This window comes from Bombina bombina, chromosome 5 (genome assembly GCF_027579735.1).
Source record: "Bombina bombina isolate aBomBom1 chromosome 5, aBomBom1.pri, whole genome shotgun sequence".
Lineage (NCBI taxonomy): Eukaryota > Metazoa > Chordata > Amphibia > Anura > Bombinatoridae > Bombina > Bombina bombina.
Genome location: NC_069503.1, coordinates 454709286 through 454735936, shown reverse-complemented (window position 1 = coordinate 454735936; position 26651 = coordinate 454709286). Strand labels below are relative to the sequence as shown.

Sequence of the window (26651 nt, the reverse complement as noted above, 5' to 3'; positions counted from 1 at the left end):
GAATCACGAAAGAAAAAAAATTGGGTTCAGTGTCCCTTTAAAGTAGCACATATTGGCCTAGATTACAAGTGGTGCACAATAAAATTAGCCCCTCAAGTTATATCAATAGCACTTTTATTTTTGCAGTTGTAAGTAATATATTAGCAATGAAGCGAGGGGGATGCTAACATCTCTCTCTCTCTATCACTCTCTCTCTCTCTCTCTTTCTCTCTCTCTCTCTCTCTCTCTCTCTCTCTCTCTATATATATATATATATATATATATATACTGTATATATATATATATATATATATATATATATGCATATATATGTATATATATATATATATATATATATATATATAGAATCACGCCTTTGAACCCCTTTCAAGTACAACGTACATACCATTGTTATATACCATTATCACATTCATTTTTTTCCCCCATTCATTCCCCCCCCCCAGTAATAAATGTTTATTTTGTGTTTAATATATATAAATATAAATAAAATACTTTATTTTAAGAGATTATATATGTATTTTGTTATGCATATATTTAATCATTAGCACTATTTTAGGTCTTCACAAGCGCTAAATTTTCCTGCACTTATTTGTGTTGTGCTTGAGTGCAACACTTAAAGGGACATAATACTCATATGCTAAATCACTTAAAACTGATGCAGTATAACTATAAAAAGCTGACAAGAAAATATCACCTGAGCATCTCTATGTAAAAAAGGAAGATATTTTATCTCACAATTTCCTCAGCTCACCAGAGCAAGTTCTGTGTAACAAGTTATACTTCAGCTGCTGTCTCGCTGCAGGTAAAAAATTTTTAAAAAAAATTAAGAAATGAACTGCAGCCAATCAGCATCAACATTGCTGAGGTCATGAACTCTTTTACTGTGGTCTCATGAGAATTGACTTAACTCTCATGAGATTTCATAGTAAACTTCCTTAAACTGAATAGGGAAATTACAGGAGTGTGCACGAGGCTCACTCCCTTGCCTATCCCGGGACAGGCAAACTGATTTGCTGCTTAAAGTCCTTTGCAATGGGGTTTGAATACTTAGGACATTTTGAGGTAAAATATCTTTCTTTTTTTTACATAGAGATGTTCAGGTGATATTTTCTAGTTAGCTTTTTACAGCTATGCTGCAGCACTTTCAAGTGTTTCAACATTTGGATATCATGGCCCTTTAACTCATCCCTTGTAATATGAGCAATAATAAAGCAGCCTGTGCTATTCATTCAAAGTACAGTATATGGCACACTAAAAATATGGTAATACCAGATTGTGCTATACTTAGCACAGGGTCACACTTAAAGGGACACTGAACCAAATGTTTTTTCTTTCATGATCCAGATAGAGCATGCTATTTTAAGCAACTTTATAATTTATTCCTATTTTAAATTTTTATTCATTCTCTTGCTATCTTTATTGAATCCGGAAAAAATGGGTGTTTCTTGAATAGGAAATCTGCGTCTGCATATTGGACCATGCATGGCCATTATGCAGCAAGTAATTAAACTTAAAGGCCTATTTATCAAGCCGTCAACTTACCTGCATTCGACGGCACCAATACGCTCTCCTAAGATCACCTAACATCGTGGCCGTGGACCTGAAAACGTTCTCCAAAATTATCAAAAAAGCTGTCAAAAAGCCGCACACCAAGTATGGGGCGATGAGCAGCGGACTGTTGTTAACTAACAGTCTTCGATCTCGCTGCTCTTCGGCTTTTTTACAGCTTTCTTGGTACCCTGTCACTAAACACCCACACTATACTATACTGTTTACCCCCTATACCGCCGCCCCCAGACCCAGCTGCAACTAAATATAGTGTTTAACCCCTAAACCGCCACTCACTTTGCCCACAGCAACTCTAATAATTGTATTAACCCCTAAACCACTGCTCCCGGAGCCCACCACCACCTACATTATACATATTAACCCCTAATCTTCTGCCCCCTATACCTCCGCCACCTACATAAAGTTATTAACCCCTATCCTGCCGCTCCCGGACCCCACCGCAACTAAATAAAGTGTTAAACCCCTAAAACGCCGCTCCTGGAGCCCACCGCCACCTACATTATATTTATTAACCCCTAATCTGCCCCCCCCTACACCGCCGCCACTATATTAAATGTATTAACCCCTAAACCTAAGTCCAACACAGACCCTAACACCCCCTAACTTAAATATTATTTAAATACATCTAAATAAAATTATTCCTATATAAAACTAAATACTTACCTATAAAATAAACCCTAAGCTAGCTACAATATAACTAATAGTTACACTGTAGCTATTTTAGGATTTATTTTTATTTTACAGGCAAGTTTGTATTTATTTTAAATAGGTAGAATAGTTATTAAATAGTTATTAACTATTTAATAGCTACCTAGTTAAAATAAATACAAAAGTACCTGTAAAATAAAACCTAACCTAAGTTACAATTATACCTAACACTACACTACAATTAAATTAATTACCTACATTAACTACAATTAACTACAATTAAATAAAATTAAATAAAATTATCTAATGTCCAAAAAAATCCAAACTAAATTACAGAAAATAATAAAATAATTAGAAGTTATTTAAACTAATTACACCTAATCTAATCCCCCTAATAAAATAAAATACAAAAATAAATAATAAAAAAGCCCTTTAAGGGTTGCTGTATTGATTCTCTGTTAAAGTAAGATTGTCTGTTTAAGTATTATAGTTAGCTAACAAAGCTAATTCATAAATATTTTGCTTTGCAAGGGTTGCATTTTATAAAACAAAATAACTGTTGGTTTGTATCTAAATATTTTTTTTTTTTTCTTGTTTCCTGTGTGTGTAATTAGGGGTGGGATTTTTTTCAGCTGTTTGGGCCTAGCTAGATTATAAATTTAGCACATTTACTCTGGGAGCTTGCTCTTTAAGGGTTGCTGTATTGATTCTCTGTTAAAGTAAGATTGTCTAAGTATTATAGTTAGCTAACAAAGCTAATTCATAAATATTTTGCTTTGCAAGGGTTGCATTTTATAAAACAAAATAACTGTTGGTTTGTATCTAAATATTTTTTTTTTTTTTTCTTGTTTCCTGTGTGTGTAATTAGGGGTGGGATTTTTTTCAGCTGTTTGGGCCTAGCTAGATTATAAATTTAGCACATTTACTCTGGGAGCTTGCTCTTTAAGGGTTGCTGTATTGATTCTCTGTTAAAGTAAGATTGTCTGTTTAAGTATTATAGTTAGCTAACAAAGCTAATTCATAAATATTTTGCTTTGCAAGGGTTGCATTTTATAAAACAAAATAACTGTTGGTTTGTATCTAAATATTTTTTTTTTTTTTTCTTGTTTCCTGTGTGTGTAATTAGGGGTGGGATTTTTTTCAGCTGTTTGGGCCTAGCTAGATTATAAATTTAGCACATTTACTCTGGGAGCTTGCTCTTTAAGGGTTGCTGTATTGATTCTCTGTTAAAGTAAGATTGTCTAAGTATTATAGTTAGCTAACAAAGCTAATTCATAAATATTTTGCTTTGCAAGGGTTGCATTTTATAAAACAAAATAACTGTTGGTTTGTATCTAAATATTTTTTTTTTTTTTTTTTCTTGTTTCCTGTGTGTGTAATTAGGGGTGGGATTTTTTTCAGCTGTTTGGGCCTAGCTAGATTATAAATTTAGCACATTTACTCTGGGAGCTTGCTCTTTAAGGGTTGCTGTATTGATTCTCTGTTAAAGTAAGATTGTCTGTTTAAGTATTATAGTTAGCTAACCAAGGTAGTTAAGCAAACAAGGTTTTGGGGTAACCAAGGGGAAATATATTTTATACTTTTAAGTTAAACCTTTTAATAAGAATGTGTGAAAATCTCATTCAGTGTACAGCTTGCCACATGTTTGCATCACTGGAGCAGCCGCTTCTGGGATTATATGTTTGTGGCAAGTGCGAGCATATTGTCTCTTTAGAAACTCGTATTGGGGATCTGGAGGAACGAATTGCAACACTACATGAAATTCAGACACTTGAAAGGGAAATGGATAGGACTGAGCTGGTTGTTAATGGTTCCAGCAGTGGGAATGGGGAGGATTCAGATGAGGAGACTCCAGGATGTAGCTGGGTCACAGTAAGAGGGCGAAGTAAGCGGAAGAGACAGGCCAGTTCTGAGCTGGTACACCCCAATAGATTTGCAAGATTAAGTGAAGATGTTGGGGATATCAGTTCAGGGGTGGCAGTGTCAGAGAGGGCTGTGTTGCCTAGTATAGTGAACAGTCCTTTAGCTGTGGAAGAGGAGCATACTATGGTGGGCAGTCCTTCAGTCATGGAAGAGGGGCATACAAGTCAGGGCCAGAGGCAGATGTTGGTGGTAGGAGACTCTATTATTAGGAAGGTTGATAGGGTAATTTGTCATCCAGACCCTTTACATAGAACAGTTTGCTGTCTTCAAGGGGCTCGTGTTAGGCATATTGTGGAGCGTATTGATAGATTGTTAGAGGGATGTGGGTCTGATCCTGCAGTCATGGTGCATATTGGTACTAATGAAGGAATCGGTGGGAGATGGAGAGTCCTAAAAAATGACTTCAGGGAGTTAGGTAGCAAGCTTAAAGCAAGGACCTCCAAAGTAATATTTTCTGAGATATTACCAGTGCCGTGTGCTAATTCAGTAAGGCAGAAGGAGTTAAGGTCTGTTAATTCATGGCTAAAGACATGGTGTAAAAATGAGGGGTTTGAGTTTTTAGAACACTGGGCTGATTTTTCACTAGGGTACAATTTGTACAGTAAGGATGGATTGCACCTGAATGACATGGGTGCAGGTGTGTTGGGGGAAAGGATGGTAGCACGTTTAGAGAACCTTTTAAACTAGGCAAAGGGGGGGAGGGTCAGTTAGAACAAAATAGAACAGAGAGATCAGTCTGTGAATATGACAATCCCTTAATATCTCAAGGAAGGGATGACTTAAGAAATGTCACATTAGAAAATATAGAGGAAAGCACACCGAGTAGCAGCAGAAAGCACATGAAAATTAAATGTATGACAACAAATGCAAGAAGCATGACAGGTAAAATGGGGGAGCTGACGCTCTTAGTTGCAGAAGAGGACTATGATGTTATCAGTATAACTGAAACTTGGTGGGATGATTCACATGACTGGGCAGTTAACTTAGAGGGGTATACATTATTTAGGAGGGACAGGAATAATAAAAGGGGTGGAGGAATCTGCATGTATATTAAACCTAACCTTAAACCTACAATAAGGGAAGATATTTATGATACAAGTGACAATGTAGAGACCCTGTGGGTTGAAATAAAGAGTGGGGGGAAAAATCCTAAAAAAATATTACTAGGAACATGCTACAAGCCTCCCAACATTAGTGACCCGGAGGAAACTCAACTACTTATCCAAATAGGTAAGGCTGCTAATAACAGTGCTGTAATTATGGGAGATTTTAACTACCCTGATATAAACTGGGCCAATGAAACTAGTAATTCAGCTAAGGGGGATAGATTTTTAAATGTTCTCAGGGATAACTTCTTGTCACAATTAATAGAGGAGCCAACTAGGAGTAAAGCTATATTGGATTTAGTGCTATCAAACAATACAGATATAATATCAAACATAGAAGTTAAAGAACATTTGGGTAACAGTGATCATAACATGGTCACATTTGAAATCTATTTTCAAATGCAGTGTTTTAAAGGCTTAACTAAGACTTTTAATTTCAAGAAAGCAAAATTCAACGATTTAAGGAAATCATTAAATAATATAAATTGGGACAATGTATTTTCTAATAAAAATACAGAGAATAAATGGATAATATTTAAAAATGTGTTAAATAAATATACATATCAACACATACCATATGGTTATAAAAGTAAAAATAAAAAAACAAAGCCATTATGGCTAAATAAAAATGTGTTAAGAGAAATTAGGAAAAAACGTAGGGCATTTAAATTATTAAAAGAAAATAGTACAGACTCAGCATACAATATTTATAAGCAATGTAACAAAGCATGCAAAAAAGCAATCAAATTAGCCAAAATTGAAAATGAAAAATTAATTGCCAAGGATTCTAAGTCTAACCCTAAAAGGTTCTTTAAGTACATAAATAGCAAAAAAATCTAAGAAGGATAATATAGGTACATTAAAATGTGTGGAGGGTAGCATGATAAATGACAGGGAGAAGGCTGAGGTACTAAACCAGTTTTTTTCTTCAGTATACACAAGAGAGGAACCATTGAATGATACTTTTGAACATAATAGAACATGCCAGTCCATACCACTAACTGGGTTTTGTTTAGAGGATATCAGGAAAAAACTGGAAAATATTAAGGTAAATAAAACTCCAGGCCCAGATGGAATACACCCAAGGGTGTTGAGGGAACTTAGCACTGTTATAGACAAACCTTTACTCTTAATTTTTCAAGACTCATTATCCTCAGGCATGGTACCCCAGGATTGGCGTAAAGCTGATGTGGTGCCACTCTTCAAAAAGGGAAGCAGGGATGATCCAGGAAGCTATAGACCAGTTAGTCTGACATCAATAGTGGGGAAGATATTTGAAGGGATTATAAGGGATTATATTGATGAGCATATTCGTGTAAACAAGATTATGAGTTCTAATCAGCATGGCTTTAGGAGAAATAGATCATGTCAAACTAATCTGATTAGATTCTACGAGGAAGTAAGTCAAAATATAGATAAAGGGGAATCAGTGGATGTGATATACTTAGATTTTGCAAAGGCATTTGATACAGTGCCACATGAGAGATTAATGCACAAAATTAAGGGACTGGGAATAGCTGAAAATGTTAGCTCATGGATAAATAACTGGATAAAAGATAGGGAGCAACGAGTAGTAGTAAATGGATCATACTCAGATTGGACAAAGGTAATCAGTGGCGTCCCCCAGGGATCAGTACTGGGCCCTGTTCTTTTTAATATTTTTATAAATGACTTGGAGCAAGGATTAAATAGCGACATCTCTATTTTTGCAGATGATACTAAGTTAAGTAAGGTCATAAGGTCAGAGCAGGACGAACTGTCTTTACAAAGGGATTTGCTAAAATTAGAACTATGGGCAAGTGAATGGAAAATGAGATTTAATACGGAAAAATGCAAGGTTCTACATTTTGGAAGTAAAAATAAGCAGGCTACGTATTTTTTAAATGGGACAAGACTTAGCCAAACACAGGAGGAAAGGGATTTGGGAGTAGTAATAGATAACAAGCTAAAGATGGGTGCACAATGCAGGGCAGCGGCTTCAAAGGCTAATAAGATACTAGCATGTATTAAAAGAGGTATTGATTCAAGGGAGGAAAGCATAATTCTGTCATTATATAAAGCCCTGGTAAGACCTCACCTTGAGTTTGGAGTGCAGTTCTGGGGACCAATTGCTAAAAAAGATATTGCAGAACTAGAAAAAGTTCAGAGAAGGGCCACAAAGCTAATAAGGGGATTGGAGATATTAACCTATGAGGAGAGGCTAGCCAAACTGGGTCTGTTTTCTTTAGAAAAAAGGCGCTTGAGAGGTGACATGATTACTTTATATAAATATATTCAAGGCCCATATACAGAGATGGCAGAAGCTCTGTTTATTCCAAGAAAATTGTTTCTGACAAGAGGTCATAATTTAAGGTTGGAGGAAAGGAGATTTAATCTCCTGCAACGGAAACGTTTTTTCACTGTGAGAGCAATAAAATTGTGGAACTCATTACCAAAGGAGGTAGTGAATGCAAATACCGTAGATACATTTAAAAATAGTCTGGATAAGTTTCTGTATACTAACAAAATTCATGGATATGATTGCTAGTATTAAATGGGTCACATTTTAATGGGGTTATTTAAGCTTAACTGGAGCTTTTTGTAAGTATTTTAGATTTGTATAGGTTGAACTCGATGGACTTCAGTCTTTTTTTCAACCTTATCTACTATGTTACTATGTTACCCTATACTAAATTACAAATAGCCTTTAAAAGGGCTTTTTGCGGGGCATTGCCCCAAAGTAATCAGCTCTTTTACCTGAAAAAAAAGTACAATACCCCTCCCAACATTAAAACACACCACCCACACAACCAACCCTACTCTAAAACCCACCCAATCCCCCCTTAAAAAAACCTAACACTAACTCCTTGAAGATCACCCTACCTTGAGATGTCTTCACCCAACCGGACCGAAGTCCTCCACAAAGCCGGGCAAAGTGGTCCTCCAGATGGGCAGAAGTCTTCATCCAAGCTGGCCAGAAGAGGTCCTCCAGACGGGCAGAAGTCTTCATCCAGGTGGCTTCTTCTATCTTCAGCCATCCGGCGCGGAGCGGGTCCATCTTCAAGACATCCAACGTGGAGCATCCTCTTCCAACGACATCTGACGACTGAATGACGGTTCCTTTAAATGACATCATCCAAGATGGCGTCCCTTGAATTCCGATTGGCTGATAGAATTCTATCAGCCAATCGGAATTAAGGTAGGAAAAATCCTATTGGCTGATGCAACCAGCCAATAGTATTGAGCTTGCATTCTATTGGCCGATCCAATCAGCCAATAGAATGCAAGCTCAATCCTATTGGCTGATTGGATCAGCCAACAGGATTGAACTTTAATCCTATTGGCTGATTGCATCAGCCAATAGGATTTTTCCTACCTTAATTCCAATTGGCTGATATAATTCTATCAGCCAATCGGAATACAAGGGACGCCATCTTGAATTACGTCATTTAAAGGAACCGTCAATCAGTCGTCGGATGTCGTTGGAAGAGCATGCTCCACGTCGGATGTCTTGAAGATGGACCCGCTCCGCTTCGGATGGATGAAGATAGAAGATGCCACCTGGATGAAGACCCGTCTGGAGGACCTCTTCTGGCCAGCTTTGATGAAGACGTCTGCCCATCTGGAGGACCACTTCGCCCGGCTTCGTGGAGGACTTTGGCCCGGTTGGGTGAAGATGTCTCAATGTAGGGTGATCTTCAAGGGGTTAGTGTTAGGTTTTTTAAGGGGGGATTGGGTGGGTTTTAGAGTAGGGTTGGTTGTGTGGGTGGTGGGTTTTAATGTTGGGAGGGTATTGTACTTTTTTTTTCAGGTAAAAGCACTGATTACTTTGGGGCAATGCCAAGGAAAAAGCCCTTTTAATGGCAATTTGTAATTTAGTATAAGGTAGGGCTTTTTATTATTTTGGGGGGCTTTTTTATTTTATTAGGTGGATTAGATTAGGTGTAATTAGTTTATATACAATGTAACTATTAGTTATATTGTAGCTAGCTTAGGGTTTATTTTATAGGTAAGTATTTAGTTTTAAATAGGAATAATTTTATTTAGATTTATTTAAATTATATTTAAGTTAGGCGGTGTTAGGGTTAGTGTAAGACTTAGGTTTAGGGGTTAATACATTTAATATAGTGGCGGCGGTGTAGGGGGACAGATTAGGGGTTAATAAATATAATGTAGGTGGCAGCGGTGTAGGGGGGGCAGATTAGGGGTTAATAAGTATAATGTAGGTGGCGGTGGGCTCCGGGAGCGGCGCTTTAGGGGTTAAACACTTTATTTAGTTGTGGCGTGGTCCGTGAGCGGCGGTTTAGGGGTTAATAAGTATAATGTAGGTGGTGGCGGTGTAGGGGGTGCAGATTAGGGGTGTTTAGACTCGGGGTTTATGTTAGGGTGTTAGGTGTAGACATTCCCATAGGAATCAATGGGATATCGGGCAGCAGCGTACATTAGCTTTCTCTGCTTTCCGACTCCCATTGATTCCTATGGCATCCGCGGCCTCCAGGGCGGCGGATTGAAAACCAGGTACGCTGGGCCGGAAAAGTGCCGAGCGTAACTGCTAGTTATTTGATAACTAGCAAAAGTAGTCAGATAGTGCCGAACCTGCGTTCGGAACATCTGTAGTAACGTAAGCATCGATCTGTGTCGGACTGAGTCTGGCGGATCGTATGTTACGTCACTAAATTCTACTTTTGCCGGTCTGTAGGGTTGGATAACTAAGGCGAATCAGGCTCACCACAAATACGCTGCGGAATTCCAGCGTATTTGCGGCTGACGGCTTGATAAATAGAGGCCAAAGGGACATTAAACTCAAAACTTTTTTTTCATGATTCAGATATAAACTTTCCAATTTACTTCTATTATCTAATCTGTTTCATTTGTTTGGTATTCTTTGTTCAAAAGCATACATAGGTAGGCTCAGGAGTTAGGAGCTAGCTATTGATTGGTGGCTGCACATATATGCCTGTTGCCATTGGCTTACCAATGTGTTCATCTAGCTCCCAGTATTACATTTCTGCTCCTTTAATGGATTCCAAGATAATTAAGCAAATTGGAATGTTGTTTAAATCTGTATGCTGTATAAGATTTATGAAAGAAAAAAAATATTTCTTGATTCAAACAAAGCAAGTAATTTTAAAAAACTTCCCATTTACTACTATTATCTAATTTGCTTCATTCACTTGGTATCTTTAGTTAAAAAGCATACTTTGGGGGGCGGAGCTAGCCTGTGAAGGAAGCAGACACAGTTTTGAAGAGCACTGTGGCTTAACCCTAATTAAAACGGTATTTAAGTCATAAAATCCACTAATCATCCCAATAAACCCCTTAGGCTACTGGGATAACCCTGCAGCTACCTAGGTGCAAGTAGGACTGATCATTCAGGACCTGAGTCTGCGGCCCGGAAAGACAGATTGCTCTCATGGGAGCTGGAGACTCGACTCGGCTCAAAGTGCACTGCCCCAACCGAGTGCGCAGCTGATAGCGTGAGGACCTGCCACAAAGCCGTACATCTCGCGGCCAGAGACACTGTCATCTTAGGCCTCGCCACAGTAAAAAATGCATCAAATGTGATGCCGCTCCAGCCAGCGCCCGGTGCAGAACATCACCACCGGCAGACGAAATCTCACTTGTGGCAGCAAGGGCACAGCCATTACATGAACCCAGCATCAATCACAGCCGATCCCCTAGGCCATAGGCCGCTACACGTGGCAGACCCTAGCTATATTATACAGAGGCAAGTTACAGAAGTCCCCCGCCTCTAATACCAGCAAAATTCATACTAAGGAGTAGTGGCTAACCTTGACCCTGCAGTAAAAGAGGCCCCCAAGAAAAATAATAAAACACCCAGTCCACGTGGGGTTATTATAGAAGGAAAACACCTAGGCCTCACGCTGAATACACAGCAAGCTTGCTCACACACTACCTTCGCAAGCACTACTGCTATAAAAATAACTGAATAGAGAAATTACAACAGTTACAGAAAGTAACTCTACTCAAGTAGCACCATTTAACAATAAAACCTACTCCCCACTGAGAATTTATTCAAGCCGGCATTTTAGATTCAAGTGCCAATCTGACACCCCATTTACACAACTCTAATACTGAGATCAGCTGCCCTCAGGAACCACATAAAGCCATAATATGCTCACTACATAAAATAATGGGCTAATCGCCACAGTTCACGTCTGAGTAATATACTGAGTATCACATAAATAGACAAAGGACACTCGTTTATTACAACATAAGCATAACAAATCCTTTTAACTATAGAGTTATATCCCAGTTCATTTAAGTGACTGACATGTCAACACCATGGTGCAAGCTCTGAAGAAAAAATTGAGCAGTTGTCCAACTCCTAAAAGAACCGTGAGAGATAATTTCTAACACTCTCAAGCTTCCATAGGTGGTAGAACAGAGAATGAGCTTTCAGATTGCTCCCCAGAGATGGACTCTGAACACCTGCAACTGACCTCTGGTATTCCTCTGAACATAACAGAAATGACAGGTGCAAACAACAATCTTGTAGACACTATTAAAGCAGTCTTAGCTACCCACCATGACTCCCTCTGCAAGCACTTCGACAAATCCTGCTCTGATCTAAAAAGAGATATTTCCCCCATAGGAGAGAGCACGGACATTATGGAATGCAAGCAAGAGGATCTTACAGTAGATCACTCCAACCTGGTCTCCTACTCACAATCCCTCTCTGAGCAGATCTCATAGTTTTTAAACAAAATTTGCAGACCTGGAGGATCGCACCAGGCGTAACAACATAAGGCTAAGAGGCATTCCAGAGTCAGTCCTACAGAAGGACCTGCATTCTTATCTACAAGACCTCTTCACATCAGCATTGGGCCCTCTGAAAGAACCAGTCTCTCATAGACAGAGTGCACCGCACAAACAGGCTGAGATCCCTTGCAGATGATAAACCAAGAGATGTGGTGGCCAGACTACATTTTTTCACATTCAGAGAAAGACTTCTGAGGGCTATCAACTCAGGGGCACTACGCTCCAGCAAGTTTGACTCTGTTCAAGTCTTCCCTGATCTATCTCCACACACCCTTCAACTCAGGAAAGCCTATCAAGACTACAGCAGAATCCTAAGGAACACGAGATTAAATACTGCTGGGGCTTTCCTGTTAGACTGTTCATTTCAAAAGATGACCTCCAATTCATCTCCTCCACTCCTGACCAAGCTAGAGATCTCCTCCTCAAATCGGACCTCTTATCTACACAAGCAACCATCACTCCTTCCAGCAAAAAAATGTCTACTTCACTTCAAGCTGAAGCCTCCTTGTGGCAACAACTCACCCCAAGGGCGAAACAACCAAGATCACATCTATCAAAACATAACTCATCCTTATCTTCAGCACAAGAAGTAGAATGATCCACCTTTTGGTAGCCACTCCTGCTACGCAACAGTTTGATGGACTGATACTCTTTTACAACCATTACTCCAGTCTTTTGCTCTGATCTGCAATCTATGTACCTCTCCTGAACACTTAAGTATTTTTTATTATTATTATTTTTGATTATATGCTACAACACCAGTTTAGAATATGACTTAATCGCAGGCATGGCTGACCACCGTTGACACCCTCCATACCCACTTCTCTTCCCACCCACCTCATAACACCCTCGATCTTCCTCACTCTCCCACCACCCCTACTAATCTTCCCCTGTTACTCCCCCCCCAATCCACGTCAGGTAAATGTCTCCCTTTGAACACGAGGAAAATGTAAGACCATCTGTAGATAAAATTGTTACTTATTTATGTACCAATGTTGTGTATTGTATTTAATTAATACTCACTCTTGAAATGTTATTTAATTGCTTGTTTTCATTGCTCAGGATCTGACTTGAAGGGGCAAGGCCTCCTTCACCTCATTCTGGTATACTCCCCCCAGCAAAATACTTACCTGCTTTACTCTTTTGTAAAGACTAGAGCACTTATTGGCTCTGTATTTCATTATCACAGACCTCTCCTGGGCCTACTAAGCGCATAGGACTTAATGCCTCCTATATCTCCCTAAACACTGGCCAGAAGGACAAACTCCCCCAACCCCTCTCCCCCACTCGTACCCTTCCTGTAAATAACCCCTTTCTTTTGTGCTTTTCTTTAAAAAAATGTTTTTATTTTTTTATAGCATACAAATTAAACATGCCGCCACTCAAAATTGCCACCCTTAACTCCCAAGGACTGAATTCCCTCACTAAATGGAGCCTACTACTTAGATACCTGTTAAGAAATAACATAAAGCTAGCCTTCATTCAAGAAACTCACTGGCCTCAGGACGCCACCTTTCTCCAAAATTCCAAATTGGCATCCTCCCAAGCTAAAAAGAGAGGAGTCACAGTTCTGGTCCACAAATCTATCTCCTGTGATATCTAATTCCTGCAGAGGGAAGATTCTTAGTCATGGTTTGTCAATTAGACAATATCCAATACACCCTAGTATCCTTGTATGCCCCTAATTCTAAACAAATAACATTTATGAGAAAACTCCTCGCATGAATTGACCAAGTCTGCAGAGATACTCTACTAATTGGCAGTGACTTTAATCTCACCTGGGGTCCAAACCTAGATGAAAGGTACCCCTCCCATTAACCCCCAGAGGATAATTTACCCAAGCTCACACTTTTCGATCTCTCATGTATCAATATAACCTATATGACTCATGGAGATGTCTTTCTCCTACTGAGAAGGACTTCCCCTTTTTCTCAAAACCTCATCAATCCTACTCCCGGATTGACTATCTATTATGCCACTCAGCCCTGTTAGATAACTTATCGCATCTCAAAATCTCAATCTCGTTTCGATCTGAAGCTCTCAGCCAATTCCATGCCACTCTTTCCGCAGGCCATGGCAGAATTATGCAAACATTAGAAAGTATTAGCCGTTACTATTGGTGGTCATCGATCAACACTGATACCATGGAATACGTCCTAACCTGTGACATATGTGCCCATTCAAAGACACCAAAAACGAAACCAGTAGGCCTTCTACTGCTCCTACAGTTCCTCAAGGGCCACGGACAGACATAGCCTTGGACTTTATTGTGGATCTACCTCTGTCACACAAACACAATACCATCCTGGTGTTAGTTGATAGGTTCACAAATATGGCACATTTCATTCCCTCCATAGGACTCCCTTCTGCTGCTAAGACCGCCTCCTTGTTTCTGCAAAATATCTACTGCCTGCATGGATTGCCTCAGTCAATCATCACTGACCGAGGTGTTTCTGATCCCACTTTTGCAGTCATCTCAAAATCCAACGTTGCTTATCATCAGCTTATCACCCCCAGGCCAACGGGCAAACTGAACATACCAACCAGACTTTGGAACAATACCTCTGTTGCTTCACCACATACCTACAAGATGACCGGCTGTCTTTACTTCCTACAGCAGAATCCTATTATAACAATCACATGCATAATTCTATTAAGGTCACGCATTTTTATGCCAACTATGGTTTCCATCCATGTGCCTTCCCTGAGTTGCCTTGCCCACACGGTACCTGATGCGGCCTTGCTTTTAAATAAACTTAAACAACAAAGGCAGAAACTAATCAATACTTTAAAGATGGCACAACAATGTTATAAAGGATATGCCGACAAAAATAGGTCTCCAACACCTACCTATGTGCTAGGGGATAAGGTCTGGCTATCCAAACAGAATTCACATATGTCCTGTCCTTCACAGAAATTAGGACCACGCTACATAGGGCCTTTTTCGGTGACCAAAGTCATATCCCTAGTGGCTGTTCGCTTAGATCTCCCTGCCTCCTACCGGTTACATCCGGTATTTCATGTATCTCTGCTGAAACCTTGGAGACCCAACCGTTTCCCATCACGTGTTGCTTTTCCACCTATTCCAGTGATGCTTGATGGTTCAGAAGAGTTTAAAGTCCAAGAGATTCTTGACTACAGGCGTTGTAGGGGATACCTGGAATACCTTATCCACTGGAAGGGGTATGGTCCTGAGGAGCGATCCTGGGAGCTGGCCAATAATGTCCATGCTCCTGCCAAAGTCAATGCCTTTCATCACAGACATCTTGGTTGGCCAATCACATTTTGCGCCCTGAGGTCGCGTCTGAGGATGGGGCTCTGTCACAGTTTAACTCCTTTCTGTGTCATTAGCATAAAGGGTTTCAAAGCGTGTCCTGTATGTTAACCCTCTTTGTGCCAGTAACACACATTTGAGTGGTTTGACTACTTATTTAAAATGAATTTTGATACATTCGTTCGCTCAAATCGAATTTCGAATGTTTATATAACATTCTAACATTCTATTTTTGAATTTTCGTTTTCAAATTTTTCAATAAAATTTGAAAATATTTGTTCGAATAATAGAATGTTTAGCTATGTATTCATTCAATTTCAAAATGTAATATTCGAATTTGAATGTAACATTCGAATTGAATGTGACATTCAAATTTGAAATAGTATTTCTAATCTACAACTGTGTTTAATAAATGTAATATTCGAATTCGAATGTCACATTCGAATTTGAAATAGTATTTCTAGTCTAATACTGTGTTTTAAATGTGATATTCGATTCGAATGTGATATTTGATTCAAATGTGATATTCGATTAGAATGTGACATTCAAATTTGAAATAGTATTTCTAGTCTAATACTGTGTTTTATAAATGTAATATTCTAATTCGAATTTGACATTCGATTCGAATGTGATATTCGATTTGAATGACATTCAAAATAGTGTTTCTAGTCTACAATTGTGTTTTATAAATGTAATATTCGAATTTGAATGTGATATTCAAATGTAACATTCGAATTCGAATGTGACATTCGAATTCGAATGTGACATTCGAAAACTGTAAATAACATTCGAAAATCCAATTTTTAAGAATATTCGTTCTTATCAACATTCTATTATGTAAATCGAATTTCTACAATAACATTCGTTCTAACATTCGAATTCGGATATAAACACATTCGCCCATCCCTACTACTTACTGCTGGTAACATACAAAAAAGTGCCATTATCTATTTTTTCTGTAAGTAGTACTTACCGGTTTCTGCCATCCTTCATGTACCAGCTACTTAAACCTTTGCTTGCCACAAACATGTTGATTACCTTCCCAAGTCAGCTAATACCATGAAGTGACATTGCATTCTCAAGATGTCTGGCACCACTGAAAAGGGGCACATTAGAGGCTGAACCCCAGCATATGCTGTTGGCAATTATCATTGCACCAGCAGTTCTGGTGAACTGCTGGTGCAATGCCGCCCCTGCAAATTACGGCCTGCAGGGGGTGTCAGTCAACCCAATCGTATTCGATCGGGTTGATTTCCGGCGTTGTCTGTCCGCCGTCTCAGAGCAGGTGGACAGGTTATGGAGCAGCGGTCTTTAGAAACACGGGCATCAAGCTGTATACAGAGCATGATAACTATGCCCCAAGGGCTAGAGGATATGTGGTCTCCGGTGTTAGAAAAAACAAAAAAGGTAGGCAAAGGGCTTTAACATAGAGATACAAACATATACATGTCTAAAGATAAGTGGGTATTGAAAAGAATCACCCTCCATGAAAATAATCAGATTTTGTTGCTTTGCAGCCTGAAATAAAGACAGACAGTTTTTGTTTATCCATTTGTAATTACTCAGTGCAACTTATAACATCCGAAAGAAAGATACCAACATGTCAGACAAAAAAAATCATATTTAATAAAGTATTGTACTGTGTATTTACTGTAAATATTTAATATTCCAATGTTCTGCACATAGCAGAATATGTTCTAAGTATTTATAAATAGAAAGTCATAGAGAAAATTCATATATATATATATATATATATGTGTGTGTGTATTTATCTATACATATATATAATCATATATATATATATATATATATATATATATATATATATAATTATCTATCTATCTATCTATCTATTGGGTACTTATAGAGCGCAAACTAATCACCCGTGAGGGTCTCAAGGCGCATTTATTAATGAATAAATAGAACACATATTTCTATGTGCAGAACATTGGAATGTGAAATATTCATATTTTTATGTCAGTTTAGCGCACATGAGAACATGCTATCAGGTTTTCGTGCAAGTTCCAACCCCCCTACCCCCCCCCCCCCCCCCCGCACACACACACTTTTTTTGCTCCATTGAATTCTATGGGGGAATAAGTTATCGCAATTGCAATATTGTAAGTTTTGCAGACATTGGGTTATTGCGAGAGACATAACTTTTCAACTCGTAATATCAGCGCAACCTGAGACGCGCAAAAAGTTTACTTATGTCACAATTAGTGACCTAGCGAAAGAGCAAAATAGTGCTCCACTCATAAGTTAGCCCTTAGTATTGTAAGCTTTGTATCATAATATTAAAATGATAAATTGACCAAGCTATCCCATTCCTGTGTAATATGCTAGAAGCGCACCTTAATGGTTCTGTCTAAGCCAGGACGGACTCCATTTTTAGACCCATATCCCTGATAAATATTGATAAAAATGTTTGCTAATGTACCGCTAATAGACTGAGCTGTCTATTGCCAGAGCTTATCGACCACAATCAGCTGGAATTTGTGCTGGGGAGGCAAATGATAACACTGTGAAAGTCATACAGTAAATTAAACTACATACTGTAACTGACCTATCATACTCTCCACAGATGTGGAAAAGGCATTTGATTGCCTAGATTGGACATTTTTAAACCCATCACTCACACATACAGGTATATCGGAGGCCTTTATTCAAAGAATATTTGCCCATAACACTTTTCCAAAAGGGAAAGTTAAGGTTAACAGAGTTCTCTTCAGCCCCTCCCAAATTAATAACAGTACTCATGCTTCTTACCCCCTTGTTAATTATCTTATTATTATGGACACATTATGGACACAAGAATTAGGAATAATTTGGATATTCAATGGTAAGTGGTAGAGGGCACCACTTTTGGCTGATGACATCCTTCTTACCTTACTAAAATCACTTTGTCTCTTACCTTGGCTTCAACAATTTGAAGTGTTTAACTTCCTAGTTAATCTATCTAAATCAGGATTACTGATTATTCTCTACCCTGAAGAACTTAGAAGTTTTGAATCACAGATTCCTTGTACAATTTAAAAGACTCATTTAAAATATTTAGGAGTCTATCTATTCCCTGACTCCAATAAGCTTTTCAACTCTAACTACCATGAACTTTCCCAGACTTAAAAAAGTCTTGCTTCTTATTATTTTGCAAAGAGTCTTCCATGGCTGGGCAGAATTCATGCTGTCAAAATGACCATCCTCTTAAAAGTACTTCCCATCCTTAAGACTTTACTAATTCCTCTACAGGATGCCGTAATGTGTAAATTACATGTCTTAATTAAAAGTTTATATATGGCAACGCATACCCCATAGAGTATTACAGCAGACATTATATTTACCTATTCGAGCAATGAGATTAGGTGTACCTAACTTTCGACTGTACAGATATGGCATGTTCCTTCATTGCATACTAGAATGGTGTTTTCATGCACTCAACAACATAAATTATCCCATAATTGTAGAAACTTTCACAAGTGGATAAAAGTACTGGAAAAATTACCATTCATTTCATCTCATCCCTTCCTCACTACCCTATCCTTACAAACGTTTCCCATAAGTATGTCATTCCTTCATCCCGTCTAGATATTCATAAACTGATTTCACTGGTATTGGTGGCAGAATCAGTTAAGCTAAAATCAAAACACAACCTCGATTCCCTGGGAAAAGTTTTTTTTTGCCATGGTTACGCTTCCATCAATTAAACCACTTCCTAAATTCACATAAACAGAAGAAATACCATAATTAGACAACTTACTGATTTTGTACCTCCGCCCTGCTATTAAAGAGAGTGTTGTCTCAATCTTATGCTTATCTACTTCATGCTGATCAACCATTTTATTGTCATATGTCAAGAATTGGCAAAAAGTCGTATCTTTTAAAATATATTTTTCCAGGGGCTACAGACAAATGCTGGCTAAGTTGCACAGACAAAGGATCACTCTATCACATATGATCGGGATGTCCTAATACTTATGTTTTTAGGTCAGAAATCTGGGAAGACATCAATAACATATTTCATTGCCTTTGATTTTCATAGTTAATATCCCCCTGACCTTACATGCATACTATGTAATGTCATATGCAAACTGATGATTAATTTGATTAATTCCATCAAAATTAGATTAGTATCAAAAAGATTGATGACATACTTTCTTTGGAAATATACCATAATTTTATTTCAGGATGTATGGACATGTTTCACAACATTAAATTTAACTGGGAATCATTTAGACAGCCTGTAATTATGGATTAACCCTTTGCGGGTGTTTATTCTTTTCAATCCGCTGATATTAGCTAACATTTATTATGAGATGAAAATGTGATTATTTAACAGACCTTTTGAAATATGAGACGTCTCAGGTACTTTGGAAAATCTGATCAATAAATACTTTGGTAATGGGTATGCAATTCTGTATGGTAGTATCACATCTTTGCTAACTCACATCTTAACTTCTATTGAAATTATTAGAACCATGATTTACACTCTAGAATATAAGAGGGACAAATGGTTGTTGTGAACTAAATTATGTTATAATTACATGTTTTTACTTTTCCCTTTTTCTCTCTTTAACTTTGTTTACAGTTAATATAAGATTCTATTGACAACTCCAAGCTCTATATGGAGTGTACATTAAGCTTTACACCCAATTTAAAGAATTGTTCTAAGCCAGCTATGCAGAGGTCAGTAAAGAATTTTGAATTTAGTTTATTCTACAAAGGTCTTTGCAGACCTGACTGACCTTGAGGCAGAAGCATAGAAGGTAAACTTTAAAGCATCTAGCCCATATCAGAATTTTATATTTAATATAAATTCTATGTTTTTTTCAATGTTCTTCTTTTACCCTTGAATTGTTCTATAAGCTTCAATAAAGCCTAAATTATATTAACTATTACTTTATATGAAAAAAATATTAATCTAAGAACACCAGTGAAAAAACAAAATAACTAGAAAACTGGCAAACAAATTATATACATAAGCTAAAAATGATCCCAAGTATCATGCACTCTCATTTTAAGAAATCTGCTGCCACATGATATCCTATGATATTCTATCTTCTATCCAGTGTCCTTATAAATTTCAAGAGGTATTACCGTTATCCAAAAACACTATCACTGTTTTGGTGGTGATAATAATACAATTATATATATATATATATATATATATATATATATATATTCTATATATATATATACAGTATATATATATGTATAAACAAAATTGGAAATGTATGTACTGTATACTTATTTAAACCCATCTCACATGCTTAAACTGAACACATCACTAAGGGGTGGAACTGCCATTAGTGCAGCAGGTGCAGTGGCACCAGGGACCAAGTTCTGGGGGGGGGGCATAGCAACAAGTTTATATTAATATGCCTGTCTGTTTAAACTCTTACTTAACCCCTTAAGGACCATGACATACCCTGTACATCGATAGTTTGTTAAGGTTTTTTTTTTGTTATAATAGAGCGGGTTCTGCACTATTTTCCCCTTCCTCCATCTTGCTGGCTCACTGGGAATAGCGTGGGCACCCACAAATTAAATCCCCATATGTCGCTGATCATTAGAGGGTAATTTAGGTATAAAGAAAAATACACTGGGATGAGAAAATGTTCTATGTATATATAGGTAGTAACTGGTGCATCACAAGCAATGCACTATACATTTTTACATCAGAATTTTCTAGTGATCTTTTAAAAATAACAGTTAACAATTATACCCACCCTTATTTACTAAATACACACAGATATGTACTCAACAGACCCATAACATTTTAAATGAAGTCAGTGAGCTTAAAGCAAAGTCATCAGAACGCAGAAGCCAGGTTTTTATTATATCATTATACAGCACAATTGAAATAATGATGAACTGGTCAATGTGTAAACCCTGCGTACTTTAATATAGATATTCTGAAAATTTGACTTATTAGTTTTTTCATAGAGACTGGAATTTTAAGATAACTGAAGATCAAGAAAATAGAATATGAAGACATAAGGTTCATAGATCAGAAAAATAATTAACTAATTAATAATATTTATTTTAGAGATTACTTACGTAATGGTGTCAATCATATCGAGCCCCATTTCAACACAGCAATGAGCATGATCAGTTTTTGGCTGAGTTAATCCTGACACACAATAATAACAGTCTCCAAGGATCTTTATTCTCCTGCAATGGTTTTCCTTAAACAAGAGGAAAAAAAAACCATATTTAATTATATGAATATTTGTACCCGTGAAATGTGTATATGAAATGCACACAAATACTACATGATATAAAAATTGCATGTTGACAATTTCCATCCTCTGATATGTGAAAAAAATCTCTTAACAAAAATTGTTTCTTCCACACCTAGGAGAGAACATCAAACTAAGGCTAGATTACAAATGGAGCGCTATTTTATGTGCGCCCCCTTTACAGGGTGCACGTTAATAACCAGCCATTACAAGTGGCTGGTTAATGCTCCCATGAGCTCGCAAGAGCACTTTGCGTTAAGCGCAAATTAACCAGAGGTCAGATCTCTGGTCATTAAAAAAAGTTACACCAATTGCCCCCCAAATAAAATATACAATTCCTTTTAATAAAAAAACTATTTTTTTTTTTAATTAAAAAAAATGCACAAAGAAGTTATAAGGCGATTATAGTTAGGGTATGTGGGGTGCTAGAAAAAAACGGCTTTAAATCCCTTAGAAAGCCTATGTAGAGAATGCATACATGCGACTGCTCTATACATCACAGCCCAGCCAAAAGAGGAAATGAAGGGAGGCGGAGGAACAGACAATACCAATTAGGATTAAAAAAAATATATACGTGATTTTACTTGCTAACTATTGTATTTTTCATTACAGCCCTCTTATAGTCTGAAATTTACCATCACTTTAAAACATAAAGGCACACTATGGGCCAGAAGTGGAGCAGTATTTAACGCTCCTGCTATAACACTGACTCCTCTAGAAGTCAGCTTTTTGTGCGCATCGTGTAGCGCTCATATTACAAGTTGAAATCAAACTGTTTTTTTGCACAAGCTCTAACCCGATGCAGGCAAAAAGACGAACTTAGGATATCACACACACGTTAAAATATCCCCCTAGAAGTTAATGGAGCAACAAAAGTGGAAAAAACCCTACTCGTATGGAAACTCAATCGCATATTCTAAAGTGCACTAACCCGACATGAAAATATGAATATTTCACATAGCAGAAAAATGTATATTTATTCACAAATACATATTTCTAAATATATCTGATTGCAATTTTGCACAAATATATACTGTATATCTATACCTTTATATATAATTATATATAGGTATAGATTATATAAAGATATATAGAGCAATAGATATTTAAAAATACTTATTCCCTATGTGAAGAATATTGTATTGTGAAATATTTACAGTGTGCTCCAATGCACTTATGCATATATACATATATATATATATATACAGTATATATCTATATCTATATATACACATTATTATTTTTAATATTATTCTTTATTTATAAAGCGCCAACAGATTCTGCAGCGCTGTCCATGGGTAACAAAGATAAAAGGGGGAATTGGGAACTGGGGGAACTTACAATCTAAATGGGTAGGAGGGTGAGAAACAGGAGGTGGGCTGGAAAAAAGGTGGGAATGATTTAGTGTGGAGTTAGATGAAGGCAACTATTAGGCAAGTGAATTCATTAGTTACTGATTTGGTGATAGACATGTACAGTATATTTAAGTATCTCTATGTTAAAGTCCTTTGTCGCCTTTTTTCTAACACCTGGGACCTCATATCTTTGAACCTTTATAACTTTTTTGTGAATTTTTTTAATATAACTTTTAACAGATAGTGTTATTGTACTTTTGTACTTGAAATTATTTTTTTAGGGTGTTTTGTGATACTTTTTTTGTTTCACGAGAGCTCTGAGGACATGGTTCCCACATACGGTTATTTCAACTGCGCTCAAGTGATTGCATTACTTTCAACCTGTAAAAAGAGAGTAACACCTGACTGACGCAAGTAAACACAGCGATAACCCCTTTACACTCCACTCCACTCGTAATCGGCCCTAAATATTTACATAATAATATACAGGCATACCTCATTTTATTGCGCTTCGCTTTATTGCACATTGCAAATATTGCTCTTTTTACAACTTAAAGGTTTGTGGGAACCCTGTGTCAAGCAAGTCTATCGGCGCTATTTTCCAACATATAAATACATATAAACGCATACATACTCATGGATATATAATATATATATATATATATATATATATATATATAAAATTAAATGACGAATTTTTCCTCATTTAATTATTACTATTTTAACTATTTCCCTTGCACCGATTGCCTGTACATAATTTAAACACATCCATTGTTGGGAAATACTGGTTAGTGCTGACAACACAATCTTTTTCCATATATATATATATATATATATATATATATATATATATATATATATATATATATATATATATATATATATAAATTTATATATACTGTATGTATGTATATATATATATAAATTATATAATATATATATATATATATATATACACAGTACATGCCACCAGCAAAAAAGGCTCACTGAAAGCACAGATGATGGTTAGCATTTTTCAGCAATAAAATATTTTTAATAATTAAGGAATGTACATGGTTTTTTTTTAGACAAAATGCAATTAATTGCACATTTAACATACTATAGTATAGTGTAAATATAACTTGTATATGCACTGGGGAACAACAAAATGAGTGTAACTCACTTTATTGCCATAATCACTTTATTGTGATGGACTGGAACAAAACCCGGAATATCTCCGAGGCACGCCTGTATATAATTTTGTTTAAGCAACAAGTGATAACTCTTGGTCATTAGTATAGGTCAGTGATATATCCTGAAGTTTTAGAGTTTTTAAAGAAATAGGTTCAGAACTGCTCTAATACATGTGTTTTTCACTTTATAATTTATATACGTAAACTATACCATGTTGCTAAAAAGTCAAGTTCCATCTGCACAAACACAATTATAGCAAGCTGTTACAATTTCTTAGTTATTAAAATAAATTCAGTAAGTGACTAGCTATATCTTGGACACTGCCCTCTTTGGGCTAGAATACAAGTCGAGAGCTATTTAGATCTACCGATCGAGAAAACTTTGTTGAAATGTGTGTGAAATCCATTGTGCCAGGGGCGATTAAGGCATAGGCCAACGAGGCCGGTGCCTAGGTCAGCAGATTTTTAAGGGTGCAGCAGAATTTTGAGATCCCTAGGGCCACTCTACTGAACTCAGGGCCGGGTGGCTATATCAACCAGGGGCCCGGCTATTGCTATCCTATGGGATTGTATGTGGGGTGCGCATGATGTGTTGACAGTGGAGGCGGAGCTCACTTGCGCAGCCTGGCCTGGCTGAGAGGGAATGCAGTATTCTTCCTGGCTCAACCGCGTGATTGAGACTCACACAAACCTACACAGTGCAGTGTCTACTACACCGTGACCACTGTGAAACAACATATGCCTTTCTCCCTTCAATGCATCTTCATTAGGCATTAAAATACTTAAACGGATTAGTCACTAAATACTTGTACATTTACTGTTTGTCTATCTGTCATACATGCCAAGAATAAGTTTTTTATTGCTGAATCTATACAACCATGTGACTTAAAACACAACTAAAAATATGTTGTATGCATTTAATACAATCAGAACAATACAAGTATATACTTTATTATGATTGTATCATGTGACTTTATCCCCTAGGATACAATTCCTATACCTATCATAACTACTGTTGTATTTTTTAGAGTACCTTTAAAGGCCAGTTTGTATATTCATTACATATTTATCCAAGCAGATATTTTGCTTAAATAACTGTCAATCACCAAAGAAGATGTTTAAGGTAAAACAACTACCTATTGACAAACTATCATACAGTGAAGGTTTTTTTTTCTGATATAAACACTTTAATCATCTGACTTGCAAAATAATGTCTTAATATATATGTGTGTGTGAGTGTGTGTGACCAGAGTGAATGCAAGCCCTGGTGAACATCTACTTAAAAAGACATTATTTTTTAAAATTTTTACACCCTGCCCCAAAAATATTATGTCTAAAAAAAGGCCTTAAACCTGGGGTGGGGTGAGGGGGTGGGGGGGCAGCAGAATTTTGAGTGCCTAGGACAGCACAAAACCTAAATACGTCACTGCATTGTGCACAAACTTCAGGAGTTTGAACACCATAACCTCTATAATTTCTACCCATAGACTACAATGGAGCGCACTGAAGGGAAAAAAATCTGACATGTATCGATCCTGCCCTAACCCAACCACGTTTAACGAAGTGCGCTATACCTGAAGATAGTTATGCATATTTTACATTTCATTGTTCTACATATAGAAGAAAATGTTATACATATATATATATTAAATATATATATTATATATATTATATAATATACTATATTTATATATTATATATAATATCAAACAGAAGAGCACTCCAAAGGACTTGTAAAATTCAGTCACCTTTAATGTGAATATTTTCAGGTCAATACGACCCGTCCTCTGACATACAGTGAACTGGGTTCACTGTATGTCTGAGGACAGGTCGTATTGACTCGAAAACGTTCACATTAAAGGTGACTGAATTTTACAAGTCCTTTGGAGTGCTCTTCTGTTTGATATTCTATCTGTATTGAGGGCAATTTGTGGCTGAAATTCTGGAGTGCACATTGTTTGGATTTATATATATATATATATATATATATATATATATATATATATATATATATATATATATATATATATAAATATGTGTTTATATATATATATATATATAAATAATATATATATATATATATATATATATATATATATATATATGCAAAGGGCTCCAGAGTATGTGTATGCATGTATGTATGTATGCATGTATGTGTGTGTATATATATATATATATATATATATATATATATATATAAATATATATAAATATATAACAGAAGAAAACAGCACTCACTGGGCTAGACAGTAAAATATGTCCTTTATTTAAGTTGACATTTTGGGGCATAAAAACCCTTCATCAGACCAACAGAACACAAAGTGAATACCATCCTATTAGCTGATTGGAACAGTCAATAGGATTTGAGCAGCTCTCATCCTATTGCGTGTTTCCAATTCAGCCAATAGATGAGTAGCTCAATCCTATTGGCTGATTGGAACAGCCAATGGGATGAGAGCTGCTCAAAATCGTATTGGCTAATTTGAACCTTTTTAGCCCAATAGGGAATGCAAGGACGACATCTTGGATGACGGCACTTGCATTCAAGATCCAGTTTATGGAGAAGACAGTATTGAAGAGGAGCTCCTCGTCTGATGGTCTTC

General features: G+C 36.9%; 1 protein-coding gene across 1 annotated transcript in view; it reads right to left on the bottom strand.

The window, feature by feature from the left end:
• The window catches only part of ADCY1 (adenylate cyclase 1), a 720437-nt gene that overhangs the window by 278455 nt on the left and 415331 nt on the right, over window positions 1–26651 (bottom strand). The window contains exon 5 of the mRNA XM_053715756.1: window positions 21340–21467. Within this exon, the coding sequence (XP_053571731.1) occupies window positions 21340–21467 (128 nt within the window). The remainder of the gene's footprint in view (window positions 1–21339; window positions 21468–26651) is intronic.